The 24,012-nt window shown below is 37.6% G+C and overlaps 1 protein-coding gene and 1 long non-coding RNA gene across 5 annotated transcripts in view; both read left to right on the top strand.

Annotated features, from left to right (window-relative positions):
- Nucleotides 1–4,852, top strand: part of chd9 (chromodomain helicase DNA binding protein 9) — a 58,495-nt gene extending 53,643 nt beyond the window's left edge. For all 4 annotated transcript variants that reach the window (XM_077712446.1, XM_077712445.1, XM_077712444.1 and 1 more), the window contains 3 exons: nt 39–188; nt 1,062–1,166; nt 2,249–4,852. In XM_077712446.1, coding sequence (XP_077568572.1) covers nt 39–188; nt 1,062–1,166; nt 2,249–3,091 — 1,098 coding nt within the window. In that variant the 3' untranslated portion in view covers nt 3,092–4,852. The remainder of the gene's footprint in view (nt 1–38; nt 189–1,061; nt 1,167–2,248) is intronic.
- Nucleotides 4,853–5,433: 581 nt separating this feature from the next.
- LOC144194590 (uncharacterized) lies at nt 5,434–10,142 on the top strand. The gene is made up of 3 exons (XR_013325927.1): nt 5,434–5,588; nt 7,534–7,612; nt 9,505–10,142. It is a non-coding gene; the product is annotated as an uncharacterized LOC144194590 (long non-coding RNA).
- Nucleotides 10,143–24,012: the final 13,870 nt, after the last annotated feature.

Here is a 24,012-nt window from a genome sequence, read left to right as displayed (position 1 = left end):
ATATTACATTTTTTTAACATGTTGTTGTTGGTGCGCAGGGTATGAACAAGATGCCTCTTCAGTTCCACGTCCAAGACGGGAGACCTAAACAGAAGAGGCACCGATGCCGGAATCCCAACAAGATCGACGTCAACAGCCTGACTGGCGAGGAGCGCGTGCAAATTATTAACAGGAGGAACGCCCGTAAGGTGGGTGGCATTTCAAAAACTACGATCAACAATATTCTAGGTTAAGGGTGTCAGTCTGGTTAGTTCGCGGGCCGTTTTAACGTCAACTTGATTTCATGTAGGCCGGACTATTTTAAATACAATTTTTTAGATTTATTTTTTAATAAATGGATTAAAAGAACTGGATTAAAATCCCTGAATATTTAGTTTTTTTTATAGATCTAAAACAATGTTTATTTTAGCTTATTTTAAATATATTTGTAGGTTTTACAAAATTATTTGTTAACTTAAAAAACTGAAAAAAAAGATTAAAAAATGACAATTATTGATTTAAAAGGGGGGAAATCAGGAAATTTAATATACATCTATACTCTTTATTTTAATTTGATCCTAAAACAGAAAGTTGGCACTCGTGATTAACTTTCCCGGGCCACACAAAATGATGCGGCGGGCCAGAGTTGGCCCCCGGGCCGCCACTTTGACACATATTCTAAATAGTGTTCTACGGTTATATTTGAAACGCCAAAATATGGAATTGCAGTAACGACCTTCCACCAATAAAGGCTGCTAATTGTGACTCCTCGCAGTTTTAAGACTTTTATAATGTACAAAAATATTGTCAGAAATTTTGTGGTCAGATTGAGTCAACACATTTTCCCATTTAATAAATAATTGCTATAAATAACTAATATATTTGCACTTTTAGTTAGACTAAAATATGGTCAAACAACAATAATGAAGTGGTATTATTTTAATAGTTCCAGTACAACCGTTTTTAGTATTGAAATGATGTATATAAAGAATAAAATTGGTCATTTTGGTGAGCTGAAGAACAAAATCAGAAATGTTGTTTTGAAGTCTCCTCATTTAATGTATGTTATTTTTGACTTGAAGGTCGGGGGAGCTTTTGCGCCTCCTCTCAAGGATCTGTGCCGCTTCCTTCAGGAGAATCCAGAATACGGCGTTCCGCCAGAATGGGCCGATGTCGTCAAACAGTCGGTAAGAGAGCAACTAAGGTTATGTACGTCAAAGGATTAGGGAATGGAAATCTATTTTTGGAGCTTGTTGGAAACGTACGTCAAGCTTCTTTATGAAATCAGGCTGGGGATTTGATGTTATCCAACTCATTGGCTACCATTGACGGTGATAGGTAAATTAAATAAACTGACACTCGTTAGTAAGTGGCCGTGCGTTATGCTATTGTGAGGACATTTGTGTGCATTATTTTCTGAATATTTTGAAGAGAATACAAAAGCAAACAACCCTCGATAGGTCGCATTTGAAAGTCAGGGTGGGGGCGGGGCCAATAGAGCCAACTTGGGAAAATAAAGGTATCAAAATTTGAAAAGAAATTAGAATTAAGTTTAGTGTAAGGTTAGATTATATTTATTTTTGAGTGTGTCTGCATTGTAATCGAAGTTCATTTAAATTTTTGTATGTTATGTGACGAGCGTGTTGCCGTGCAAATAGTCTTGGTTCCCTCTAATTTTTCTGAGCGCACTCCGTTCTGACGTTTAATAGCCATTTTTTGTCTCGTAGCACACCAACTAGTCATGAGCATCCTCATTTAAACAAATGGGCGAAACTATTTGTCACCCACATTGTTAAAAAGTACATTTTAACAAGGAAAAATACATTTACTCCAATAAATATTAGGAGAATGACATTTATTTTTTTAGCAAAACTCACTTTAAATTACAACTCAAGCCTGATTGATCCAATTTTTTGAATCGTTAGACCCAATGTTCCCTCTAATTTACATTTAGTACCAGCCTTGTGGAATTTAAAAACACTGTTTTTCAACATCTGGAAAGCAATTTGAACAAAGGAATAACTTTCACAGCAATTATTCGTCTTGCTTGGAATTTGCCCTCTAGTGGATAATACAAGAACTACATATTTTAAAGAAAATTCATTTTTTTTATACAATGCAGCTTTCTTCCCCGGGCCGTACCAAACCACCAGACGGGCCGAATCCGGCCCGCGGGCCGTATGTTTGACACCACTGGCTTAGAGGGGAACATTGCACAAGAGGGTCTTTTTTCCCATGTTTTCTCCTATTAATTTCCCCTTTCTTTTAGGGCTACCTCCCCGCCAGCATGTTTGACAGAATCCTAACCGGCCCCATCGTTCCCGAGGAGGTAAGCCGACGAGGCCGTCGTCCGAAGAATCCTCTCATGAAAACGACGTCGGCAGCCATGACGCCGACCTCCTCCTCCACGACATCTTCCGCCTTGGGCCTCAACCCTCTCCTAGCCAATGGGCTAATGGCAGGCATGGACCTGAGTAACCTTCAGGCCTTCCAGCAGAACTTGCTAGCCGCCGGCCTCATGGGTTTACCCTCATCCGACGCCGGAAACTTAGCGGCTAGCAACCTAGCCGCCATGTTTCCCATGATGCTCTCTGGCATGGCAGGACTACCTAACTTGCTAGGCGTTAGCGGCGCCATGTTGGGGAACAATCAGGAAGGAGGAGGCTCCGAGGAGGAGAAGACGGGAAGCGGCGCCACCACCACGGGAGAGCCTTCCGGAGAACGGACAGAAGGCCCCGCCGACAACGACGTATCCGCCCCCGCTGTGGCGTCCTCTCAAAGTGCCTCGTCCACTTCCAGCCCCCCTCTTCCTCTCAACCCTTTGTTGCTGTCAAGTATGCTATACCCAGGGATGCTTCTCACTCCAGGCCTTAACCTACCCACGTCGTCCAATACACAACCCGATCCCGCGCCGCTTCCTACTCCAACTCCTCATCCTCCATCTTCTCAAACGCCCGTCGTCAAATTAGAAACATTAGAAGACGAGGACGATGACGACGACGACGAATCGGAGGAACCCAAAGACAACAACAGCGGTAAGGCGGAGTCATCTTCGTCCGAATCTGGAAGCTCCTCCTCCTCCTCAGACGACTCCGATTCCAGCAAGGACTGATGAAATAAATATTCATTTATTTATGTACCAAACCCCGTTACAAAACGTATTCCTCTATTTACATATAAGTGGACCCTACCCCCCTACCACCACCCTACCACCCACCCAACCAACCAACCACCTGTCAATCACCTTCCCAGCACTTACCATTTCTCTACATGTAAATAACTAACCAAATTGTTGTGTAATAAAGCAAAAATGACAACAAACAAAAAAAACGCAGAACAGAACTGAACTGAAATTAAATTTGAAACGTGGTTGGATGAGGTAGCACGTTTTTTTTGTTTTGTTTTGTTTTTACGGAGATTTTTTTTTGCATGTCGGATTTGAGTAGAAAGAGGAAGACATTGTATTGTTTTAAAAAGAAGAGAAAAAAAACGAGAAAAAAAGAAGAAATGGCATTATATTATTAAGTCAGGATTTAATTTTATTAATTATAAATACGTTGAGATGTACTTTTTAATATATTTCAACGGTGGTATTCGGTTGTAAATATGACACAGTTGCTTTGCAGATCACGACGATGTGAGCAATAACTCGGGCAGCTAACGAATGTCACTCAAGCTGTAGAATACATCATGTTCCAAAAACAGACTTTTCACATTTAAGTCTGTCATTTTTCATTCTCTTCATCACCCAAATCCCCTTTTTAGTTCTCAATTTCCAATCCAATCTTCCACCTACCCCCCCAAAAACACGAATTTCAGGTTTCCCGACGACCGCAAGTCGTTCGTAGGTATGACGATGAACAGGAATGTGAAAGTTTGTTTTTATTTCCCTACAATTTGCATCTTGTGATTGACTGCCAACCAATCCAGTGCACCTTCACCTCAAATCAATCCACCTCCTAACCCACATGCACAGTTATTTTTAATCCATTTTTTCTCCTCAAAGCCTTCCAACTGTGCTAAAATCCCACCTTCCCCCAGTTTTCCTTAGTCAAGAGCTTCCCGATTGGTCCCAACTCTCTTCCCCATTAATAACTTACTTAGGGGCACAAGCACAAAAACAAAAAAACACACAAAAAAACATTGATTGTTCCAAACTTCCAGTGCCAGTTTTAAAAACGAATGGGACATCTGTTGCAGTCAGTGGCACTCACGCTAGTTTTTTGGTGTGTTGCTTTTTATTTTATTTTATTTTTTTAAAAGCTTAAAATAGACTTAGAAGTGCCCTTATCTTGTACCTCTGCTTTTCAATTCTCTTATTTGCTTGTGCTTTGGGGAGAACCGCAAACACTGGAATTCAAATGACGCCGAAGTACCTTTTCTGCTGCCCTCTTGTGGACTGTTAGGTTAACAACACATTTTCACGGTCAATCGTCGAATTACCGAGACTGAAAAAAAAGCTTGCAGTGATTTACACAAGATACACTTTTGTTTTCTTTCTTCTCTTGTAGTGCCCTTATACATACGTGAATATTATTATGGTACAATCACACGAAAAATACACACTACTGCTGTACAGGAAGGGGTCATTTATGTCATCACTGAAACGTTATTTTTTTTAATTATTATTTCATCTTGGATTTGATTTCAACCTTTTGATGATATCTAAGTGTCACCATGGTCAGTTTTTGTCTTTTTATTTTCATTATTTGTGCTCTCTGTAGTCAAAAAGTAATTTTATGTAGTCGAAAGGAAGACAAAAAAAGGAACGGGAGAGTCATTTGTAATTTATTGGATTACTTTCTATGAAGTTCTATACAGTAGAGGAAACTGAGGTTTAATTATTTTTATTAAACATATTCTTCTGACTATCCATCAAGTGTCAGTTTGTATGGAGCAATTGTCATCTTAAGAAATACATATATTTATTTTGTTTTTGTATACGTTTGGGTTTTATTTGTACTTTTGTTTACATAAAATATCTCAGATTTAGCTTAAAATAATATTTAAAGAAAAATTGTAATTGAAAGCAATTTTTACTTTTTTTTAAATCAGAAAAGAATATCAGGAGACAATTTTAGAACTTTGATGATTTCATTAAAAGATTACCTATGTTTGAAAAAAACTAATAATTGCAATATCAGACACATTAAGAACAAAGCTTAAAAAAACAAGGAAAATACCTTCAAATACAATAAAATCATCTATTTTGAATCATGTAGCATTTATATTTCTACTCATCTCAAAATCAACAACAATATTCAAATCAAACAAGCATTTTGAGGTTAAAGATTCTTTTTGTAACACAAAAATACATAGTAGTATAATTAGTTCCTTTCTGCATGACCCAAAGTCGTAATAACACCTTTCTTCCACCAGATGTCACCAAAGTGCAATAAAGATCTAGTCTGCGGTTTTGCCCTTCGCCACCAGAGAGCAGTAGTGGACTTTTATCATTGAAACCGATGAGGAAGAGGTCAGTAGATAATGTTTGTTTGACATGTGAGAACAAAACATACAATTTCAGTTAAATCAACTTAACCGAATGTTGACAAACTCATCAAAATGACAGCGAACGTCGTATGGGATCCTCAAGTATGCTTCAAAAGGTCAGTAGATGCAACAAAACACGTGGATGACCACAAATACTAACATTTAGGCTACAAAAATACAGTAAAACATGCTGGGTATCATTATAAACAAAAACAATACTTCAATCAAAATAACAGTGACGTTAAAAGACATCGAATACATTTCATGTTAGGATCCTGTACTATTTTATATACAGAATAATCATACATACACTTGACCGAATATAACTGTGTTTATTATGTGTGTCAGGTGGCCGTCATATGAGAATAGAGTGGTGTAATAATAATAATAATTATTAAGGTTTCATATCCTTTCCCAGCCCTAATTACACGCCTGTCATTAAAATGCTAATTGCAGCTATAAAAGGGGCAATTAAAAGGCTCATTAAAAAGGCTTTGTTCCAAAAGCATACCTGCATAACCACTGCTACTTAATATATTTAATCCCTTTTAAATGGGGGTTCAGATGAGGGTCACGGACCTCATATAGGGGGCGCTCAAGAGCTTTTATTCTCAGTCTACAGGTCATTTTATTACTCATTCATCAGTCAAAATGACATTTTAGTGCTCATTGTACTATTCATTTCTCAGTATAAAGACAATTTATTAAATGGTGATTGGTCATGTGACTCATTTGTCATGCAGCTATTGGTCAGTTTGCTTGCTTGCTTGGTTTATTTGTAAATAATTTCGCTTTACTCGGTGCGAATGTGGAACAAGTCGCATAGATTTAGTCGTATTTTAGCAAGTTGGTAGTGACACTGAGGAAGGAAATCTTGTCATGTGACGCCGGGTAGCCACGTAGCCCCCACGGGGTCCAGGTTCTGAGTTGTCCCCCTGGATTAGATCACATCATTCCTCCAAAAGGGGGGCATATGTTTAATATGACACATGGCGGCCATGATACACCCGAGCATTTTCGTGCATTTATCATCCCTGCAAACACCAGCTTCGGATATACTATCACATTTTTGAGAAAATCTAAATTGATCCATGATTCAGTTTTGGTTTTTCACACCAACTTTCCGAAATAGGATCTCGGTTTCCGTAAGAAAAATAAAGCGAGATATACTGTACTTTGTATATATGCTTATTTTACAAAATAGCAAATGTTTAATGTTTATTTAACACTATTATGTTAAACTAAGTGTAGTAGCTGTGTTGATGGGTGCTCGGACGTTTGGTCGCGGGTCTTTTGCTCTCCAGTCTTTTGGTCTCCGGTCTTTTGGTCGCTGGTCTTTTGGTCGCCTGTCAAATGGTGACAGAGAGTTTACTGTTGAAACCAGCTCTCAAAATTATTTTCATGAGAGAGAGAGAGAGTTTAATATCTAAGAGAGAGTTTAATATCTAAGAGAGAGTTTAATATCTAAGAGAGAGTTTAATTTCTAAAAGAGAGATTTTAATATCTAAGTACTGTTTAATATCTAAATACATTTGACCGGCGACCAAAAGTCCGGCGACCAAAAGTCCGGCGACCAAAAGTCCGGCGACCAAAAGTCCGGCGACCAAAAGTCCGGCGACCAAAAGTCCGGCGACCAAAAGTCCGGCGACCAAAAGTCCGGCGACCAAAAGTCCGGCGACTAAAAGTCCGGCGACCAAAAGTCCGGCGACCAAAAGTCCGGCGACCAAAAGTCCGGCGACCAAAAGTCCGGCGACCAAAAGTCCGGCGACCAAAAGTCCGGCGACCAAAAAGTCCGGCGACCAAAAGTCCGGCGAACAAAAGTCTGGCGACCAAAAGTCCGGCGACCAAAAGTCCGGCGACCAAAAGTCCGGCGACCAAAAGTCCGGCGACCAAAAGTCCGGCGACCAAATGACCGACGACCAAACGTCCCGTCACAGTGTTGATGTGCTATGGGGAATATTGCAAGTATGGAAAAGAAATAATTATAAATAATTGTATAAGGCTGCATCAATTGAAAAATAGAGTTAGTAGATAACATATATGAAACATTCCAATTTTCAGAACTCTGAACCGCTTATCCTCACCAGTGTCACAGGGTTGCTGGAGCCTATCCCTGAACAGAATACTCATCAATCGCAAGGTATGTAAAGACAAACGACCATTCATTTAAAGACAAATTCATGCACACACACACACACACACTTACTGGCATTTTAGAGTAGTCAATGTTTTTGGGCATATGTAAAACATTTTAATAGAAAACCCAACCCGAGTTTGACAACCTTGACCTAAATCATTGCATATTGCACTTGTCATTGATTAGTTATTTGGGTAATCTTTCATGTACAAATTGATTAGTCAATAAATCATCAAAAGCCATATTTTTCCTTACACGTTAGGAAATAAGTCGACACAGAGAGTAGCTAACGGGCTCAGAGTTGATTCAGAATGAACTGATTCGCAGAAACCCGTACAATTGTGTCAAGAAAATTGGGCCATACTCTCTCAAGTTGAAACCAAACGTGCCCAGAATGAGAATAGTTCCACGCATTTATTAGTCTTTCATTTGTGGCTGTGAAAACTCCCCTTAAGAGAGGTTTAGTAGACTCCGAGAGGTAATGCAAAAAACTACCAGAAGCATGTTTGCTTCAGACCGGATGAGTAAGTACTACATATGTTTGAACTGACATGGAGTCATTGTGTCGAGCAGTACAATGTCCAGTAGACCGGGATGCGATATGACAAGCAGGCTGGAGCCTTACGGCAATTTCTGCTGCGCTTTGTTCGCCGCAATCGGACCTGCTCGCCGTGTTATACTGCAACCACATCGTAAGTCATGCAGTGTCAAGCCAGGCCAGACACACAAGCCTCACTGTAAATAGTAATATGAAATATAACATTCATCCCTGTGTCCTTAAAAAAAAAAAAAAAAAAACATGGGTACACTTTACAAGGCTTGTTACTGCCTGGTGCTTTTCTTTTATTTATTAGCCTGCCTCAACCAAGCATGTATTTCTATTGTAACTGTCAAGTGAACGAGGAATCTCATCCTAATGGCCTAACACAGGGAGAGTGTTCATCATAAGTCATGTTTTATTGTGAAAGTAGGCAAAACATTGTCAGCCTTTAGCCCAGACATGGGCAAACTAAGGCCCGCGGGCCACATATGGACCGCTAGGCTTTTTAATTCCGGCCCGCCGACGTTGTCCAAATAATGTTTATTTATTTATTTATATTTTACTTTTCCAAGATGGCGCCGTCACACGGAAGCCAGTGGGAGTAGCTCTGTCCACTCTTATTTGTTTTTCGTGTTTTACAGCCCCTCTATCTTTTTAAATTACATTTTCATATTTCTTAATACATTCCTTTTGACTTTACTTTGTAATTTATACTTTTTACTTTAATGATGAGTGATGAGTATGTTAATACTTTAGTCCTTTTTTTCTGTTTATGTTTCATATGTACTGTTAACGGATGCCCTTTTTTATTTGTATCGTATCTTGTGCTGACCCGGCCCATCTGTCAAATTTTCGAAGTCAATGTAACCCCCGGGCCGAAAAGTTTGCCCACCCCTGCTGTAGCCTGTAACTTTCTTAAGCAATATGGGCGTTGTGTTTAACTATCAATTATCTCTACCACTGATGCTCAGGGGAGTCATGGGTAGGAGTAGTAGTGGTAGCATGCTTCGTTAAAGCAGTAGTACTGTATTTTTCGGACTATAAGGCGAAGCCAGACAAAGAATACACAATAAAAAGGAAAAAAAATAAGTTGCCCTTTTGGGGGAAGCCATTTTTTTCAAAAAAGAAACCAAAAATGTGATAAATAAAAATAGCAAAATGGATTACAACAGGCTAAATAGGCATCTGTCAACATAATTTATCAGATAACTATAGCCTAAAAAACAGCAACGATCAATTAAAAAGCTATGTTCCAATTTAATACTGAGCAGGGCCTAGTGGGTTAAAAATGCTGACAAAATGTAACTTTTCCTGACATTCTCATCCCCTTCCCCCATCGTGAACCCACTTACAGTGACCTCTGATGGATTCCTCTTGACAAAGCATTCATTATCATGGATAGGACACTGAAGCCTCTGTCATCTGCCTCGAGGTCTGACCCCTCCACTCCCATGTCATGGTACCTAATGCTTACTGGTGGCACTTGAGACTATAACATTTTTTTTCGTAATTTGCATCGTAAAAAGCATATCTGAGCAAAAAACTAGGGTCAAAATGTAATGAGATTGTAGGAGGGTCTTACAAATAAATAACTGAAAATGCAATAAGTTGATGAAAATTCTACAAAAGGTGGATTTACAGGACAGAACGTGATGCCAAATCACAAGTTGGTTAAATAAAAAAAAACGACAATTGCTACCGACCTACAACAGCCGCTCATAACCATTCCAAACTCGAACGTCCCAAAATATTGTCGAACACTTTAAGCGTCACGTGAGCGGCGGACATTTAATGAGTTTGGATTGCAGCTTAGAAAAGTTAGGAGGAGTGCAACGATTTGATTCAAATATTGTGATTGGGAACTTGGATGAAATAAAACACCTCTGCAGTCTTCAGTAATTGTTTCCCAGAGAGAAATTGATTCATGCTCAACTGAGCATGAAATAAGCTTGGCAGATGACACTGATGTAACTGGGGCCAAGACCCCCAGCCACCCCCACCCCTTGTGCCATTGGAATAGCAATATTAACAACCTTTTGAGGTGATTTGTTAGTGTAAATGACTTGAATAATGTCTTAGTCTTAATGTTGTTTTAGAAGACCTGTGGACATTCTTTATTCTTTGCCTTTTTAAATATATATATATATATATAATTTTTATTTTTTAATTTATTTATTTATATACATACATTTAAGTTTTTACAGCAAGTCCCTCCAAGACAATGACTGTATTTTCCGCACTATAAGGCTCAACTAAAATATTTAAATTTTCTCAAAAGCTGTATAACTGCTACTACTACAACTACTACCACTACTATTATCACAACAACTTATACTACTAATACTACTTCTACTCCTACTATTGTGGTTTTAACAAAGTGAAAACAACTTTTTACATTTTTTTGCAAACCTTGTGCAGCACAAATTAAAGTGACCAACAAATTACGTTTAAATATTTTATTTCATCTGAATAAACTAATGTAAAAAAAGGAAGTTGGTCGTTCAATATCATCAAGTTCATCAATCTTGGTTTCGATTTTCTGCCAAAATGGGTTGGATGTATATCCCCTTAAATGGAAGCCAATGACTTCAAATAAATCCTGACATTTGAAAAAGCTGATCTTTTACACCCAATTCCGATCATTCTTGCAGCCTACTCATAACTCAAACAAATTTCACGATGGTGAGTGAACCCTGAACGAGGGGCTCAATTTAACATAATGTTACCGTTTCATGGTGGCTCATAAAACTTCATTGCCATGCTCCGCCCATATGCAATGATGAAAATGCTAATGCATGGCAATAAGTGTCGCCCATCTGTTGAACACGTGTCCTTCAAGTTTCGGGACAAGTACATGATATTTCAACTACAAAAAATAGGCAATTTTCAAAAGTCCACCGTATAGCGGCATATTGACCCTGAATTTGTTATTTTGTTTTATGGGTCTTTTTGTGAGATTAACCGCTAAATTTATTTTTTCTCAGCATTACTGGCATTTTTTGGTGTTCACACCCGACTCGTAACAGATTGAAATTTGCACTAATATGATCCTACATGAACATTTATATGACCTAAGCATCGTACTGAAGCAATATTGATAATTATTAGCATTGTTGCTAATGTTTTGACTGAAAATATGTTCAATATGTCTTAAATGTGATTTAATTTACCTTAAAACAATGTTTATATACAACATAAGACTGTATTTCAACATTTAATAATGAAAATATATTCGATTTGTTTCACACTGCCTTATTCTATTATTTGAAATGAAACCCATGAGCCTAAATGCTAATGTGTGTTTGCCCAACTTTCCCCATCTACCAGTAGGGGGCACTGACACAACACAGCGGGCTACCAATCTGTTCTGCCTGGCTCGCCCTCAGAGATGTTTTCAGTAATTTAGTTCCACTGCCAATATATAAATAGGAATTCTGCTGTTAGCACAAAAGAGGAAAAGAAGGAAAAAAGGAAGGGGGTGTAGGGTTGGGTGGTAGAGTAGGAGGAGGAAGAGGATGAGGAGGAGGAGGAGGAGAGATAGGGAGAGTGCCGAATGAATGTGAATTGCTCCCTTGCTCCCATTTCTACATCAAAGTAATCAAGGAAACAAGCTTTTCTTTTAATGGAAAGTATGCAATTACAATAAAGCAAGAAATGGATGAATCCGCAAGAGATCATCCGACATTCTTATTATTTCTTCATACATTCCTTTGTGCAGAAACAATAACTCAATTTGCTGCACTTGAAGGACACTTTTCTTGTTTTTGGGCTCCATCTCTCACGTGTCACCACACAAGGACATGAGATCTCTTACCATGTTCATTTGTGTGACAGCTACAGTACACACGCCAACAAATATAACCCCCTACTCTCTCTCTACACACACACACACACACACACACACACATTGGGGGCTAGCTATAGGGCGACCCCATGCTGTCCTGTCCTGTGCGATGTCACAACAATGCTAAACATTTGGCGGCTATAGGGGCCGCAAAGCTGAATGAGCTTTTTTGTCCCGTTGAACAATACCCAAGCTAAAAAGTGCTTAGCAGCTGTGCACTATGCACTGCAGTAGTTTATGCACGTTATCCACATAGAAAGCTTTTACACCAGTGGTTGCATAAATACAAGAGTAAGATGCATAATATGTATATATGCATTATTAGACTGTTGTTGGGTAGAGCTATGCTGATGCAGCATTATTTTTTTAATTTAAACATGTTTATCTAGTATTTTACAGCCAGAGCATTAGCAAAATTAATATTTTATTTTTTATTCAATTGTGGAAATTTATTAATTTTATTCAAATATTTAAGGTGATTTTTTAAATAGTTTTTTTAATTGAACATTATTGTTTTAGGGGAATTTAAAAATGTTTTTTAAAAATATTTTAATTTTTTATTCAATTGTGGAATTTGATTAATTTTCCGCAAATATTTGAAGTGATTTTTTATAGTTTTATTAATTTATCATTATTGTTTTATGGGTATTTAAAAAAAAAAATCTAGTATTTTTATGTTCAGTTCATTAGCATAATTAATATTTTAATTTATATTCAATTGTGGAATTTGATTACTTTTTTCACATATTTAGGGGCATTTTTATATATTTTTTTAATTGAACATTATCATTAGACCACGTTATGTTTCTGACTTTTTAATTGTTCCTGCTTATTAAAAAAAAATAGTCGTACTGCGGCAAAAATATGAATTTTACATTATTTATAATGCAATTTTATTATAGAATCTAATTATACAATTAATATAATGCCATCTGCTTCAAGTCAATTGATTGGAGGGAATTAGTTGTAAGTTTAATCTCTTATTCAAAGTACTCCAATCACAATAAGTGACCATGACCACCTTCTTAAACGCAATCTTTAGTTCTGACCTGAAGCGACACAGGTACACCTAACGAGATGCCTGCTAGAAAGTGAATGCAAATAATAAAGACAAAGCCTGAATGACCCTGTAAGTGTCCACTTTGTTTAGAAACAAGTGGTGGGATCAACATGACGCTCCACGGGAGTAAAGGCAGCAGCTGTCATGTCCGATGCATTCAGTGCAACCAACACTGAACGTCTGCTTTGGTGGTGTGTGTCAGTGTGAGTGTAATCAAGCTCCATCACATGGCTGACAAGCCATCTTCTCCACTTTTTCCTCATTCACACCATCCCCATGGAGCCCATCCATCTTGTCTGTCCACACACACGTGTCAAATGCTCAGGGTGCAACATTGAAAACTCTTGTTGATTTTTATTGCATGGTGGCCTACATCATGCTGTGTAGCTTTATATTTATTGGCTTTCCACCTTGTTGGGAAAGGCAACACACTATTTGGGAATGTATAGATACAGTTGAAGTATATCTTCTATTATACCGTAGTAGGAAACACAATAAGATTGCAGAGGGATTGCATTAATTGCAGGTTAAAGTCACACTCTAATAGTGATTCACACTTCGAATAACACATTATAATTCGCACAATGCTCTCTTCAAGTCATACAATGTTTAATTGTGTTTTTGTGTCTTTATTATTTTGTGACAACTCGTTTTACGTCTCCAAAGACAAAAGGAACATCTATTTCTTTCAAATTATATACATATAACACCCCCCAATAGTTAAAAAATGTACAAATTTAGAAAAAAGCAGTAATTCATTGCAATAATTGTTTTTTACAAATATTCGACAGCTAGCCACTTGTGATGTGACAAAAACAGCTATTTTTAATTTAGAATTTGAGTCATATGTCTGATTATTTAATAGTATAAATTATCATATGAATTGTAACCAATTTTAAATTGTTTTTTTTTTAAATAGCCATGTTTATACAGACAGCCTGAAGATTTTAACTAGGCTAGAGGCATGTGCCAAATGTTGAAGATAACAAGAAGTCCAGTAAAACCACTTTACATAAAAACAAATAAATCATACTACAAAATTTGAATAGGAACAAAACAGCTTTTTAGTGCCAGAATCATACATACAGTGTAGTGTAGTGTGTGATTAGGATTTAGTATACAATGCTAGTTGATGACACAATGAAAATACAGCATCTGTGTTTAAATGTATTCCTTTGTGTTGAAGACGCCGTGCACAGTCTTTATCCAGATGTCGGTCAGCAGTGCCTGGGTTCCCGCGTCGGTATATTGACCTCCAAAGCTCAGAAGGACCAAAATGTTAGGTTCATTAATAATTACCCTCGTTCGTAATTATCAATAACTGCAGGCAGACATCTTATTCAATTATTGACATTTAATAAAATAGAATGGATCACGGATAAAACCTCAGAGGGGAGATTCAACAAGCCAGAGTTTCTCCTACAACTTCAGAACGTCTCCCCGAATAGACATTTTCGTACGACTCTTATTGCCATGAATCAAAACAATTTACAGAGTTGTTGATCATTCCATCACGTATGAGTAAAAACAACATCTGGAACAATAATAACAATCAAAGTATTTTTCCAATAACAAGGCAACATTCTTGTTATTGGCCAAATGACCCTGGCCTCGTGACAAAAGGGACCACCGAAACTCGAAGACCCAGATTGGGTGAATTGTTTGTATAAATATCCTGGAACAGGCAGTCCACGTTAGAGATGACTTGGCGGTTATTGGTGACCTCACAACACTTTGAGAATAATAAGAGAATGATTTAACAAAGAAATGACTTAATACAACTATATTTATAATAGTAATACAGAATAAACCCAACACCACACTAAACAGACCATATGGATTTTTTCAAATTTAAATCTCATGCTGGTGATTCTTGTGCGTGATTATTGATGTTGGCTAAGTTTATTAAGTGGATCAGCTTCTTTTTTAAGATGGTAACGATGATGTGGTCTTCCAAACCTTTAAAAAAAATATTAATACACATAAATTAGCTAAATCGTGCTTAAAAGTAACCGTTAATATTGGTAATGATCCTCGGATTTGTAAAATGTGTGCAAACATTTTCTTACTATGTTAATTTAATGTTGGAAATTAGGGATTAGTGTTCAGTTTGTGGTTTGTAGTAAACAATATGGTATTATGTTCGGATATTGTTGTCAATTGGGATTTCGGCATAGGTTTAAATTTGGGGATTAAGGCTATGATACTGTTTTGTGGTTGGTTTTGAATTAGAATTATATTTACGTTCCTTGATGGTATTGAATGTGTTTGGGACATTTTTATTATTGTCAATTATGATGGGTTTTCCCAGCAAGCAGAATAAATATTAGCTTATTTGGCTACATTTTCGACAACAATAGTATCTCCATTTTTTTTTGTCTCATTTAGTTTTATATTGAAATCACTGCACCCCGTATGAAGTCTACATCATTAGCCAATTCCAGTTAATAAGATGAGCTTGCAGAATTGAATGAAGAGGAAACTGAGCTTTGCGGATTTGTCTTACTCGGCAGTGGCAGAGAAATCATAGCAATGGAGAAGGCTAAATAAGGAGGGTTGCATGGCGGGTAGTCATGAAACAATCTGTGTCACTCTAGGGGTCCTGCAGGAGAAGGCAGCCGTTTGGGAGGAGGAGCTTCATTTAAAATTCATCACCACACATGCATATTTCCATGAAGACATTATTCAGATTATGCTAACTCACATCAGCTTGTCTACTCATCTCAGCCAAGGAGATTCATTCGATCATACTAAATTGTACATGTCATCTAGCAGCATGCTGCATATGCTAATTGCATGCTCTCAAACCATTTAGCATCAGTGCCATAACCTTCACATTTATGGCTAACCTCTCCAACTAAAAATATCAGGGATGTATGGGCTCAGCGACTCGTTTCTGTCTCAGTATATATTTTATTAACGTACGTATTCTACCCTTTGCTCCGCCCACATTCGTTCACATTGGCTAAAAGGACATTGTGTTTGAGCAATGCCCTACCGTAGAGGATACACGTTTCCGATTAGGGATCATTTTGGTAAACTCCCTGGCAGGATTTTAAGTATGTCAAGTTCCGTATGATACATTAAATTCACCCCTGAGAGGTGTGCTTTCAATTTAAATGTTTGATTAAGCTGCCTGTTCGCTGTTATAGAAACAATTCCATGTATCCTGTTATCATATACACACATTTGTGCCAATTGTTGAAAATTACCATATTTTCACGACTGTAAGGCACACTTAAAAGTCTTAAATTTTGTCCAAAATAGACAGCGCGCCTTATAATCCAGTGCGCCTTATATATGGAAAAAAACAGAAAACAAAAAAAACACCACTGTCAGATATTAAAAAAACACAAACACCTGAACTGAAACAATACTGTTAAAATATGCAGATGCCATCTTAGTTTACAACATCTTCCATCATATAGCTCCTCCCCTACTGCAAGATTTTATACAACAAAATCCAAAACATCAACAATGGCTGGCTCTAGAAGTGACTGTGTAGTCAGTGCTTCATATCTGGAAGTCAATAGCAATTACCGCATTTTCACCACTATAAGGCACACTTAAAAGTCTTACATTTTCTCCAAAATAGACAGTGCGCCTTATAATACAGTGCACCTTATAATGCAGTGCACCTTATAATGAAGTGCGCCTTATAATAGAGGGCAGCTTATATATGGAAAAAATGCCGTTCATTGAGGGTGTGCCTTATAATGTGGTGCGCCTTATAGTCGTGAAAATACGGTATACCAAAAAGATAGGTCTTGAAAACTTTGGAGGATTAGTATCTTTGTTATTTTTAGGTGGCATTGTGAAAGTCTGATTAGCATCTGCCTCGCTGCTCTGAGATTGAGGTTCCAATCCACAGTGGGGTTCCCACCTTCCTCTATGGGGGTTATACATGCCTTTTTGGGTTTCTTCCAGCTGCACCAGTTTCCTCCCACTTCCCTAAAACATGCATGGTAGGCTGGTTGAACACACTAAATTGTCCCTAGGTATGAGCCTGAGAATGAATGGTTGATTGTCCCGTTGTGCCCTCTTATTGGCAGGCAACCAATTCAGGGTATCCCCCGCCTGCTGCCCGTTCTTGGCTGGATCTGTTCCAGCGCCCCCTGTGAGGCTAAGCGTTATAGTAAATGAATGAAGGAAAGAAGCAGGATACCTGCTGTGAAACAAGGTGAGCTCCAAGAATGAAGGACGTGTCAGGGTAAGCACCCGAGTACACCGAGAGTAGCACTTGTTAACTAAAAGCGAAGGTCCAGGGGTCCTGTTTCTCCCCTAGTGTGCCTGGCTCTCTGCTGGGAGCACAAAACAGAAGCTTGAATAGCAGTGGGAAGTCGTCGGGTCCTTGAAAAAACACCATCGGCCACGGACAAACGCCTCCAATTAGCCGAGCGCCCTGTTCTCATTAGCCGTGTCCTCACATCTGATTAACAGAACACACTTGTTGATTCAGGTCTGGGCAAACAGGGAACCTTTCAACCTGGCATTTGCTTTTCTCCTCATATCTTAATTTATTTCAATTACCAGGCTTTATTATGATGCTAGACCTCACATGGGAGCAGTAGGACGAAAGGGAAAATCTGTTGGCGTATTGCACTTTTGTCTCTTTCAATAAGAGATTCCTACCATAAAGAAGTTTAGCCCTCTTGAACATCTTGAAGTGAAAGTGTCGGGAAGAATCGGAGATTTTTTAATGGCCAAATACTCCTTTGAATGGCACGTGTGAAACCGTGCCGCGGAAAAGGTGATGCATTGTTTTGCAGCTGTTCTGTCGGAGGTCAGCTGCATTCACCTGGACAGCTGCATCTTGAAAACTAGCAATTCACAAAAAAAACAACTAGTTTTAATGAATAGATTTTAGTCTGTGAAAGAATACATGGAAAACAATTATGTCAGGTAGATTGAAAAGAAAATCGAAGGCAGAATATAAAGGAGTATTAAGATGAAGTTTTATAGAAAGGGTGGGAGACTCCCAAAATAAATTGGTTAGAATTGTTGGGTTATTGATGAATCACATTGAAAACTGACCAATTTCTTCTTGTATAATACTAAATGACTGACCAATGACTATTAACAAGCAAAATGGCAGTAATGTCATGTTATCTGTTAACACATGCATTTTATCACGTACTATAACTTACTAATAATGATTGGTCTCATCTCATCTCATTTTCTGAACCCCTTCATCCTCACTAGGGTCTTCTGAAATGCCTCAAATGTCTGACCAATATACAAATGACAAATAAATGACGTAATAGAACATAGTCATTTACCACCTTAGAAGATGACCTTAACCGATCTCTATTTTCACACATAAAAGCTAGCAATTGGAGTCAAAGACAATCTTCAAGTTTCCACTTTACTGACCAATTTTTACTCACACGACCTACCAATGATCAAAACATATTGTCACTGGTTGCCATGTCCTCCAACCAATCTAAATCTGTGTCTAGAACGTTTCACATGACTGTCCAGTGATTGGTACCTCAACAATTGACAGTCAGATATAGACCCATCATAGACTGTCAGATACTATACGCGACTGACAATAGTAAGGGGTGCCCTGTCACGTATCTATATTTTGACAACCCTGACTAATCTATCTGCACACACAACGAGACCCCATTGTGTTGTCTTAAAGATGCCTCCTTGTGCTCGCCACTAATCCCATCAAAACACGCTTAATAGTGTTTGTAGACTTCACAACGGCACTGGCTTTATTGCGGGTGAAGCCGACACACGGCATACGAACGCCAACAGGAATATTAAGTGAGGAGGGCCGAGCAATATAGAATATAAATGGGCTTATTTTACACAGCGGAGCTGTGCAAACCCATGCATAGACTTCTTTTGTCGTAATAAATCATTCCAATTCAGACACCCTCTACTCTTAGGGCATTGTTTAATACTATCTGCAATAAAGGGGAACAGAGGATGGGTAAATAAATTGGTTTACACTGGGAAAAAAACTAAACAAAAAAAAACACTGCAGTAGCAACGATGTGCTGATAAAAGATAGAAAGTACTTGACTTATTGATGATAATGAACTTGTAGATAAAAGAATGCTGCACTGAGAATGTCAGGAGGGACTCGTATTAAGACGAGAGAATGGAGAGAAATCTCAAGTAAGCAGTAAATGGAGCAGAGTAAGATTTTCTCTCTTCCGAATAGCATTTTAGTGTCGTGCCAGCTGTGGTTGGAGCTACATAAAAATGCAATCTAAGTCTCGGTGACAGAGTGAGATAAATATTTTGTCAGACGTACTGAAGCCTAACGGCCCTTGACAAACACATCTTTCCACTTTACTCTTTTTTTAGAGGGAAAGAAGTCGAGTCAGTTATGTTTGGGACAATTTGTTGGAAAATATCATTTATATCAACACTCTATCGTGATGTACTTTATCAATAACACAGTGGAGGAGGCTTTGCTCCTTGTTGTTACTCAATACGGTTCTTGAGTCTATCCCAGCCCATAACGGACAGTAGTCGGGGTACAACCTGATTTTTTTATGCTAGCCAATCAAAGGACACAATGAGACGAAAAACCACGTAAGGCAGAGCCCAACAGGGATTGAACCTTCAATCGCAAAACTGTGAGGCATACGCACAGTCTTTATGAATCCAGTATCTTCATCTTCTTCACTGGCATCTATATGTATTAAAGCATTATCGCCCTCTACTGTTTGGGAGTAAGCAAGTCAGTCGTCACCCAAAATTCACTTTTTGCGTAAACCCTTTCGACAGTGTTGTCAAAATTTTCACTCTGGAAAGGGTTTTCAAATGTTTGCGTTTCCAAAACAACACCGCATAAACAAAAGGGCTTTCCGAAAGTTTTTTTGCATTTTTCTCTCCCGTTTTGTTCTTGTTGTAATGTTAATATCATAAATGCTTCTCCATTTATAGTAATGTTTTATATAGATTTTGGCATATGCGATACCTAATACTATAAACTTTGTAGATACATTTCCTTTTAGATTGGCTCAACTCATTTGTCCCTGTAATTGCCTTCAGAAGTATCTCTAAAAGATCAAGAAACCAACAAGAGCAAAGTTAATCATTGCAGGCTGCTTCAACCAAGGTCTTGAGTTCACGCATGATATGCTGAGTGACGTCTTACTGTTTGGAAAAGGGAAAAAAATGAGCAGACAAGGGTGAAGTCCATTTGAAATCACTCATTCTTGTTCAAAAATGTAAATCGTTTAGCTCTGTGAAATCGAAAAAGTCCACATTAAGGCAATTCATCATACCTCTCTTTATATGACAGGCATTCTAATAAATGTGTTAAGCACATAATGCTTCTCTGAGATGAAGCCTTTAACAATTTATGTGCTTTTAGCCACACGGCATAAACTAGGAACAGACGTGGAGAACATTGGCATGCAGCACTGCATTGTTCAAACTACTTCAAATTACTCAATTTCACAAAGAACAAATTGCAATCTTATTTTTTTTTAAAAAAACCTTTCATAATCAATAGGAAATTGCTCCATCTCCCTAGCCAGACAATAAATCACAATTTAGGCAAAGCACACATACTATAAAAACCCTCGTTGAGTCTACAATAAAATGCTTGGGCAAACTGATTCTTTCCACAACATTAATCATCAGAATTTAAAGCACATCTAATAATTAATGGACAGATTCTTATTGCCACATCTCTGTTGCCAAATCGATCATGTGCTAAGGAAAATCCATAATTAAAAGAATGCCAGCAAGAAAAAGGGCGAATCATTAAGATTTCCTTTTGCTGTCGTGCGTACCGAGGGTGAATTAGCTATGCGTACCCTGAACGTGATGGATTGCCAGTTAGCAGAACTGGCAAAAGTACTCAGTTTGTGCATAATTAGAAATTCAGATACTTTGTGTTGCTATGCATTATTTATTTGACTATTTATTATTATTACACATTTATTTTTTGTTTTCACTTATTTATTTGTCCCCTAACTCCATTTATTTATGTATTTATGCGCTTATGATTGCACTGTCTATGTGAACTGCTGTTTTTCAATTTAAATTTTAGGTGGATTCTGATATATTTGTTCAAAACATATTAATATAACAGTAAAAATATCCTATTTTCAAGAAAGAAAAGATTAGAAAATACATACTGATACTTTGAATTTCACTCATTAAGGTATTTTTGTTTTATTTTTGGTCCAACCAATAGTACCCAAGGTTAGAGGGAGTTCACTTTAACTGTTGTGAAATTATAGAAGTGAATATGAAATTAGGGAAGTAAATAAATATTGTCCTTAAGTGAAATTCAGAACTTACTTACAAATAAAAACACCCCAACAGTAACATACCGTATTTTCACGACTATAAGGCACACTTAAAAGTCTTAAATTTTCTCCAAAATAGACAGTGCGCCTTATGATCCAGTGCACCTTATATACGGAAAAAACAGAAAACCAAAAACAAAAAACCACCACTGTCGGATATTAAAAAAAAAACACAAACGCCTGAACTGAAACAATACTGTTAAATATGCAGATGCCATCTTAGTTTACAAAATCTTCCATCATAAAGCTCCTCCCCCACTGCAAGATTTTATACAAAAAAATCCAAAACATCAACAATGGCTGGCTCTAGAGGTGACTGTGTAGTGAGTGCTTCATACCTGGAAGTCAATAGAGATTACCGTATGTTCACGACTACAAGGCACTCTTAAAAGTCTTAAATTTTCTCCAAAATAGACAGTGTGCCTTATAATACAGAGCACCTTATATATGGAAAAAATGTCATTGATTGAGGGTCCACCTTATAATGTGGTGCGCCTTATAGTCGTGAAAATACGGTAATAGAATTTAACAACACTGACCTTAACTAGCGGTATGATCATATATAACATTGCCTTAATACATCAATATCCATAAGTGCAAACAAGCAGAATGGTGTCCATATAAATTATGCAGCCATTCTGTATCAATATCTCATTTGCAGCATTTATAGTATTCTTAATGGATGTGTAAAGCATTGTGCAATGGTACCGGAGGGATATCGATGTTGAATAAAAATAAACAGTGTTAAATTCCACAATGATGGATTCCCAAGAGTATGTGAGTGTGGGTGGTGTGTTTTAATAAGGGGTGTTTTAAACCAACAACATGTTCACATTTTACATATTTCATGAAGCTTCAGGGCAGGCGTATTCAACTTCAATTTAAAAAAGGTCGAGGTTGAAAATATGTCTTGGAGCAAAGATTTGTTAAGTCTTAGTGTCTCTGTTGTGGTATATTTTAATACTATTATGTAGATTTGAATCTATATCTGTTTGTAGTCAATCAACTACAATCTTGTTAATACCATTTAAAAAGCTATTTGTATGTATTTATTGCAGAGAATTAAATATGATGAACAAAAGCATGATCATGTCTACATTTAGTATATGCATAAATTGACATAACCAGATAGGATGTGTTGTGTTCAATGATCTGAAAAACCTTAGTTTCATTTGTTAAAGACGAATTTGAATTTTTCTTTGTGTGATGTTTTCTTGAGAGATAAAAATGAATCCATCTTAAAGTCTTGCAACTATAATCAAAAATCAACATTTTTGGAAGTTGTTTAAAACTTAGTTGTCGCTAAGAAGTTTGAATTTTGAATTGATAAAACCGACTCTTACAATGTAAAGTGATTATCAGTATGTTGCAAAGTGCCATTATTAATTACATCAGCCATTCACTGCAATTCTTCAGTCCCAATCTCACTACTGTATTTATTCGAGTATAACACACACATGTATAACGCGCACCCATAATTTGTGACTAAAAAATGGCATGAATTATTGTTTCACTTTTTCTCCGCTCACACCAAGGATTGCACCGATACCGGTAACTGGAAAATTCTGAACACATGTCGCCATTGCAAAACATTCATTCACAACATATTGTACAGAAACCTGGTAAAACTAACTGTCAATATGAACACAATTCTGAAATGGAGTTTACAATTTTATTTTTTAGGTCAAATTCATCATCATAATATTTTTTTTCAAAGACCAAACAAATGCTTCCATTCAAGTGTGAGCACCGGCCAATAGAACGGGCTGTAACACCCCATCTGGCTGAAAAAGACAGGTTTTACGTAACCGGACGAGATTCGTGTATAACGCGCACCCGAACTTTGCTTCTGTTTTTTTTAGTACACATTTTTGCTCGTTATACTCGAATAACTACGGTATGTAAAAGGCTAATAGTTTCCCATGCTATAAACCAGGACTCTAGCAATTTTGCATTTTAGTATTCTATTGATTAAAATACATTTTATGCATTTGAACCCCCTGAGGGCTGACCTTTTTTTCCCTTTTAACAAGCCACACTGCCAAAAGAAATAAACACTGCAGCTATTGCGAGTGTTGTAGCCTACAACAATAACCCAGTCGAGCTATTTATGGTGCTTATTTTGATCAGGTCCAGGAAATATAATGTTTAAAACATTGATTCACCATGCAATCTAATTATAGGGATTTCATTTAAGGCCGCTATAGTCCCGCAAAATCTTACTCGATGTGAATCATAACCCCCCGTGTAGTTTTGGCAGCCATTAGAATGAAAAAAAAGTGCCCTTTCTCCTTCATGTCTTATGTCGACTACCATAGAAAGGTTAACAACCTCTTTTGAAAACATCTGAATGATCATCATGGTTTAAAGAAGAGAGATAAAGAAAGAAAACAGGAGTCACAGCTTGCATGCTCGACCATATTTGTAATTTGGGGTGATGGTGGTGGGGAATTGTGCCATGTAAAGTAATCAGCTCCCAGCTGCTGTGCTACTTGGAAGAAGGCGAATGTGTTGCTTATGCATGTATCAGCTGCATCAAAGAAAAAGAAGGGGGTGGGTGAGGTCTTTGTGAGAAAGGAGGCAGGGGGTTGTTCTCTGAAGCTCATTATTCAGTCGATACCACATCACATCCACTTCATTGTTCGCCACATCAGCCTACGCAGTAACACA

Source organism: Stigmatopora nigra, chromosome 3 (assembly GCF_051989575.1).
Source record: "Stigmatopora nigra isolate UIUO_SnigA chromosome 3, RoL_Snig_1.1, whole genome shotgun sequence".
NCBI classification, from domain to species: domain Eukaryota; kingdom Metazoa; phylum Chordata; class Actinopteri; order Syngnathiformes; family Syngnathidae; genus Stigmatopora; species Stigmatopora nigra.
This window is presented reverse-complemented; position numbering and strand designations above follow the sequence as displayed.